Source organism: Streptopelia decaocto (assembly GCF_964273445.1).
Source record: "Streptopelia decaocto genome assembly, chromosome: 3".
NCBI classification, from domain to species: Eukaryota; Metazoa; Chordata; class Aves; order Columbiformes; family Columbidae; genus Streptopelia; species Streptopelia decaocto.
In genome coordinates this window covers 59819925-59827269 of record NC_138656.1, presented here as the reverse complement: position 1 = coordinate 59827269, position 7345 = coordinate 59819925, and the positions used below count along the sequence as shown (strand labels likewise).

At 34.8% G+C, this 7345-nt stretch overlaps 1 protein-coding gene across 8 annotated transcripts in view; it reads right to left on the bottom strand.

Moving 5' to 3' along the window:
- Positions 1 to 7345, bottom strand: part of REPS1 (RALBP1 associated Eps domain containing 1) — a 68270-nt gene that overhangs the window by 14022 nt on the left and 46903 nt on the right. For 5 of the 8 annotated variants that reach the window (XM_082047768.1, XM_082047774.1, XM_082047771.1 and 2 more), the window contains 3 exons: positions 5060 to 5140; positions 1937 to 2024; positions 1027 to 1128 (listed from right to left, as the gene is read on the bottom strand). In XM_082047768.1, coding sequence (XP_081903894.1) covers positions 1027 to 1128; positions 1937 to 2024; positions 5060 to 5140 — 271 coding nt within the window. The remainder of the gene's footprint in view (positions 1 to 1026; positions 1129 to 1936; positions 2025 to 5059; positions 5141 to 7345) is intronic. The other 3 variants (XM_082047772.1, XM_082047773.1, XM_082047769.1) reach the window with 2 other exon arrangements.

The window sequence follows — 7345 nt, the reverse complement described above, 5'->3', positions numbered from 1 at the left end:
TTCTTCTTATAATTAACAGTTGCAGGCCCTTTATCAAAGGTTAAGCTATACTCAGATAAGGAAAAGGGAGTACAGAAGGGCTCTTAGAACTTAGATCCTACATATAGTAGTAGTCTCCCCATCAAAAGACCATGTTTGCTCATTCTTTCTTTTGCATCAGAAGACTACCTAGTAAAAACAGAACTCTGCTTGAAAAGAAAAAGACAGGTTCAAGACATTGCTCAGCATGAAGAGTGGTGCTGAAACAGTTCATAAGGAAAGCAAAACACATTGCAAACAGGCACTTTCTAAATTACTCCTGTATTGAAAACCAACCAATAAACTTCTGTCTTAATAATGCAAAGGACTCAAGGTAATGAGTTCTTCTTCAAGCCTTAGTTTTACTGAAGATCCCATCTTAAAGAAAACAAAAATCTCAGAAACAGACTCCACAGATTCATCCAGATTACATATAATCTGGGACCTCCCTCAATATTAGACGAGTAGACTAATCAAATCAAAATAATACAAGATATTTTGGACACAGATACTGACAATCAAGAAGGCTATTAAGAACCAAATAAACAGTTGAAAAGCTGTACCTAAAATGGAAATCTAGAAGTCTATTGCATTTTCTTAGTAGCTAAACCAGATGAGAACTGCCTGAAATTTGTGGTCAACAGGCTTTCACTCTTCAGAAAACATTTTGTTACACAGTTCTGAGGAAGCAGAATCAAATAGTACTTAGACAATTCCACTTCCCAGATATTTTGATTTCTCATCCTAAGATTAAAAGAGAAAACAGAAGATGGAAACAAGCTGAGAAAAATGAACTTTTTGAACATATGGCATGAAAGCATCTCCAGGGGCATCAGAACTTTCCTAACTACTACTTCTAAGAGATAAATATCAGAAATACCTCTATTCTTAGCAGAAACTCTGGGTTAAACATATCATATCTAGCAAGCTTTCATTCACTAAAGAATGTATCAGATCTACACTTTGTGTAATGTAAAGAATGAGATCAGAAAGTACTTTGATACTTACTAACTGTATTTCCAGATGTAAATTTTACAGATGAACTCATTTTGTTTTCTTCTGGGAGTTCAGGTGGTTTCACAAGTAGTGGGCTAGTAGGGTTAGCATGATCTAGATGGAAAACAAGTGTAAATAAATGTATTCAAACTAGCCTTTACTTCTGATGCCAAAGCTTTACATTACTTTTCTGCCCTTATCTGAAATGCTGCAGTTGACTAAAATTGTTGTATTTTAACACTTGTGGTGTATGAATTGTTTTAACTTCAAAGTTTTACATTGTAATAGTGTTATTTCTGTTTCTCAGTACTACAAGCTGGGAATCTTTACCTATTTACAAAGCTAAGGAAACTTTAAAAAGAAATGTGTTGTGGATACTTGTTTATTCTCATATACTGAAGACTGTACATAAGTTACATGATTTCAGGAAATACTAGTATATTGGGACACATCTATGAATTGAGACTCCACTGTTCCTCAAGAAAAATTATCAAACCACCTTGCTTATTATTGACCAGAGTATTAGAAAAAAAAAAAAAAGGCCTGTCAATACTCCCAAATGCTGTCACATTTCCAAATAATAAACTCAGTATTTCTGACCACAGTAGAACAGCTTTATCAATGCAGGCTATATTCTCCATCTTCACAGTCTCTTTCTGTATTTAATAAGGAAATCTGGACATTCTCCTGGAGGCCCAAATCAAATCTATATCATGATGTTCCTGAACTACTCCACCCAATGATGTCCTACAGGTGCTCACTGTAGCAAATGGTCAAACTCCCCAGCTATCTGAACAATAGTCTAATTTTTAACTCCAGATACATTCATTTAAGTAGAAGAAAAAAAATCAGCACGTTTAAGGAAGCAAAGCCAGCTATAATTGTACAAATCTTTCCTCCTTAGCAAGTGAAAATATCCTACCACTTCCAGTTCTTTTAAGCTCCATCTCCTGCATGTGGATTTTGCTTGGAGTCATTCTTATGGGAACCGGGTGCACAATTGCAGTGTCCTGAGAAGGAGATCAGAGTTAAGCAGTAAGTGATGTTAATCTGGTTTTAATTTGTTCTATTAAGAGTCTCTGAAACCATGCAAATTGTAATTTCTAAGCATAATTTAATGAATTTATTTTTTTAGACAGTTCCAGGGAACTGAATAAACCCACAAACCCAAAGCTCTATAAGATGAAGTTTCTCTACAGTTCATAAGGTATAATCTGGCATACTACTTTAAAAAGGGCACTAGAAATGTTTCTATAGATAACTGCATTGTAAACAGGACCTGAATTTTACCAGTTTTCCACCATTTTTGGCCTACTAGATATCTGTTACTTGGAGAACATCTTACAAACAAACAAACCGACCCCAAATAAACCCACACAAACAAAATAAACCCCCAAACCAAAAAGCTACAGTTTCAAAACCCCACTCACTGCCTTTACTTAAAATGCCTCAGAAAGTTATGGCCACTTTAAATAGTATGAATAATTCTGTATAAAATAAGTACTCTGTAGTAGTTTAAGACAAATAGTTTCAGGAGTCTTTAAAACAGTAACATCTTCTAAACTTTAGGATAACAAGCCCTATGGAATGTATCTCTAGACAGGCGTTGAACTTACACAAGCATTTTCCTTGTAGTTCAGACAAGAGACACCATTTTAGTGTACTTTATAGACAGCCCTTTCCACCTGTTCTGGAGACTTTGTGTAAACAGCTTAAAAAAAAAATCTCAAAACTTTGTTCACAAGTAACCTAAAAATATGGACACAGCTGTCTGATTTTTTTTTTTTACTATATTCAGAATTTATGAATTGGTGGGACAATGACAGCACAAAAAATTTCCAGATTATATTGTGTCCCTAGAAATAACAAGAGGTTTCAAAATTACCCTTGTATCAGAAATTTAACCTGTTCTGACCACTCAAGTAGATCAGTTTCACTAAGCATAGTAGATTTTCATTAATATTTTCTAAAACTGTTTAAACTGACTTGTACTACTCTTCTTGCAAATATAAACTATTAAAACCACTTCCTAGGCACAGCCAAACACTCTTGTTGTACTGGGATTTTAAGAATACTTATAACTTCAAAATATATTGCCCCCCCTGCTTCTACCCCATAAGGGGATCATCATGCAAAGGTCAGTCTTGCTGTAGCTACTTCAGCCCTCTGCTGTAATCTAATGTGCAGCTACTACAAAAAACCTATATCAAATTGTTTAATTGACTTTTATATAACATATTAATTCAGACCATGAATCTAATTTTACACAAAACAACTTAACATGTTACCAACTTTCACTTAAAATATGCAAATATTGTTCCCATACCAGGGGAGGAATACACTGTTATTCTTTCCACTTATCTTCTACCCCAAAAGCAGCTGCTTTTCCAACAAAAAGACAAAGAACTGGTCTATGAGTTTAGTCTATAGTTAGTTATTAGCAACTGCTTGAGAAAGCTGATTCTGTCCTTTGGGAAAGCAGGAGTTGTTCAGCATCTCAGTCCTATGCATCACTGTTGGTGCTAAAATAAGAAGTCTGCACACTGCTACTAACAAAATTGCTGTAATTTGTTTTTATTTTCTATGAAAATTAAGACTAAGAAAATGACTCAAGAATGTGATCCCAGTATATTTTTGTATTTCTACTGAATTTCTGTTTATACATACATGCCTATACACACATGCACACACAAACATATATATGGCTATATAGCAGTTTTCCATATATCATCACTGTCCTACTATTTAGCTTAACACATGGGAAAAAAATTCAAACTAGATTTCTGTCATTTACTAATTCTGTGTAAAAATGAATTAGTATCTTATTGTAGAAAGAAGACAATTATAGCTCTTTACTGTCAAGCAATGATACACAGTAAGAAACAACTCTAAACTGATTTTCATCACGTTTACTTCCTTAAAATATAAAAATATGGTTCATTTAAACCAAAAAAGTCTCTCTCAAATGAAAAAGGGCTAGTTTTCACTTGACATGTGACATTTTCATTTGGTTTGAATTTTTACTAAGGGCAATTCTGAGTACAGGGAACAGTACACTTTGAGTTCTAGCTTCCAGCACCTTGAAATGCTATTTCTACAGAAACAGCAGCGTTAACTCTGAAAGTGGAGCACTGATGTATTTAAAATACATGTGTATTTACGTATTATAATTTTTTCAGAAGTGATCTGAAAAAGCAGGTAAATGTGAATTACGTACACCTAATACATTTTGTTATGTAATCAAATGGACACCAACACTGTAATTAATTGAATTAAAATGGACACTAACAGTGGTAATTAAATACCTAAGAAAAGCAGGATGAAAGCAGCAGCTAAATACTGAATCAATTTTAATGCATTTCGGAACTGCTTCAATGTCACATGCTGTGAAGTTTAAAACCAGCAGAACTGGAAACACTGTAGTGAATTTCTGGCTCCCAAACTTGGCAGAATATTTGATTACGTAAACCTTCAGAGCACTCCCCACTGAGTAAAGCATTAGAACAGCACAGGTTTAGCTGAAGAAATACTAAAAGCCTTATTAATCAAGTAACTTGATGAAAACATTAGGAGTATGAAGTACCACACCCACTAAGGCCCAGTAGTTTTTCTTTAGTGAACTTGGCATTGTCAGCTCCTAAGAGTTTGTGCAAATCCAGCTCTGCAACTTGAAACAAATAAAATAACGCTGAAGACGAAATCTAAAATGGAACTGGTTTATCACTTGGAGTAGCCCTTGTGTTGAGTTATATTAAAAAAAAAAAAAACAAATCACAAATTTTGATACTTTGTGTAATACAGGTTTTGATAGCAGTCCTGTGTTACATCAAAATCAAGGGGAAAAAAGCATTGTTTGCATTCAGATATTAAATATGAGCCATACTAGAAAATTTATATTCTGAAAATAAGGAAAAAAAATCAAGAAGCCTGCCACCATTCCCCAAAAAGCAGTCCATGGAATCATGCATAACAGCTAAATACAATGAATGGAAATTCAGTGTTAATAAAATTAATTTCAAACAAGCAAGCTAAGTGATTGACTTACAGGATCAGCTGGTGCAATGTTAGAATCAAATTGGGTCAGAGTTTGTGAGCTTGAGGAGCGTTCGCTAAATGTCTCCCACTGCTGAACAGACAGAGGAGAGAAGTCAGCACGATGAGAAAGATGGGAGTAAAAGATCACTGAGGAGATTTAGCACAGTAGTTCAGAGGTTGCACTGGAAAGTACTATATTTGCACTGGACAGTACTTGACTTGGGAAGCACACTGGTACACATTAAGTATTTCTATTTCAGTCTGAGATTGTTGTGCAACCAAGTTTGTTATCCCTCGATATCAATCTTTAAATACACATTTCATAATGAAGATACAGGTGCACAGTCAACACAGAAGTACCTTCAGAGTTCACGTTTGCCAATTAAAATCACAAGTAAAAAAAAATGGTTAGACCATTCAAATACTGTAAAGATAAAAATCAGTGCCACATGTTGTGTGCATTTGTAATTATAAAATCCACAGAAAGGTTCCTCAGCTTTGTAGCTGCCAAGTTTCAAACATATTTCAGAAATGCTGATTTTCTTACAAAATCCCAGACAAATGAACACTGAGTAGTCCAACTACACCAGTTCAGCTTGCAGTGCAACCCCTGAGAAGTGATTCTATGCTGTAAAGAGGATTTTTACAAGTCTAAATCACTGACAAGGCAAAGAATTAAATTCAAACATACTGTTGATTGCTAAAAGCAAATAAGTCAATCTCTAAACAATTTTACAAGATATAGGCATGCTGTATCAATAGATGTTTGTCAAGAGTCCTCATGTTTAGTAAGTCAAACTACAGCCACAACTGGAACAATAAAGTACCAAAGTACATAAAATTAGTCTGTGATTCAGAAACCAGACTACAAATCATAACAGGAATGCTAAACTTGTTATATTTTGGTAAAATAACACAAATACTAACCATGTTTCAAACACTGCAACAAAAATTACAAATACAAAATTTTTAGTGCTCAGAAAATTTGACAAAAATGATGTTAGTATAGTTGTGAAAACAAATCAATATTCTTGTTCCATATCCATAGGCAAATAAATGTAAATTATTCCAGAGGATACAGGACAAGTTATATGGTGTTAGTCAACTTAAACTCATGTGCTCCTCTACACTGAGCTATGTCTAGTGAATGGCCTGTATGTTAACCTAGTCTAAGCCAGTTATTTCAGAAATCTCTCCTCATTTCAGACTTCAAATTAAGGCAAAGTTTCTTTTTTTTATTTCTTTTCTTTTTTTTTTTTTTTTTTTTTTTTGGGGGGGGGTGGGGCAGGCATGGGGGGAATGGGTGGGACAGTTTTTGTTGTTTTGGTGGTGGTGTTTTGTTTTGTTTGTTTGTTTTAAATACACAAAACTAACCCCTTGACGGACAGAACCTAATGAACCCTTTTTAGTAAGGATGTGAGGTTTCCCTTCCTAACTGCTCTGCCCCACTCCCTGTATTAAACAGTTCATCTGTGTGTCACTCCAGCCTTTCATGAAGCGGCAGCATTGTGAGCACTTTGGAGCTGTATGAATCTGTTGACTGAGCCACTTTTTAGTAAGTCAGAAACTTAATTGCCAAGTTCTGCCAGCCTTTCCCCTAATTTGGCCTCTTGCATTTACACAGCTGCTCATTTTCATGAAAGGTGCATTAATATTTGTTTTAGGACTACCACTACTGTTTTAAATTTGATTTGACCACTGAAACTGGCAAATTTGATTACAGAAATATTGGTTTTTAATTTTTCAAAACTTCCAGAAAGGCATACAACACTGATGTTATAGTTAAGATCAATGCTAAAATATTATTTTAGAGACAGATGTTGAATTTACCTCATATTCTGCTCCTCTGAAGCCAAACTACAGAACATTTATTACTTGTTCTCAAGCTTCCTGGCTGGGCAGTCAAATGAGCACCAACACCTCCTGACTACTCTGGGGAATATGCTGTTTGTGCTGCATCCTAACCTACTACATGAAAACAGATATTGCTAATTCCCTGGTTAAAAGAAAGTTAATATATATATAAGGCTCTAATTGACTGCTTTTCAAAATCTGTGCAAGTTTTAAGAGCACGGACAAAACAACTGATTTGCTAGGATAAAACTCCTATTAGCTGAAACTAAAAGACTTGCAAAAATGTTTCAAAAACACTTTCAAAAGGTTAACGACTAAAAACTAAAACTCATATCAGCCATTACTAAAAGAGCACCAAGAGCACACAAGGTGTAACAGTTGTGACCTCAAAAGCAAATCCCCATTATCTGTGTCAAAGCTAATAGGATCATGACACTAGACT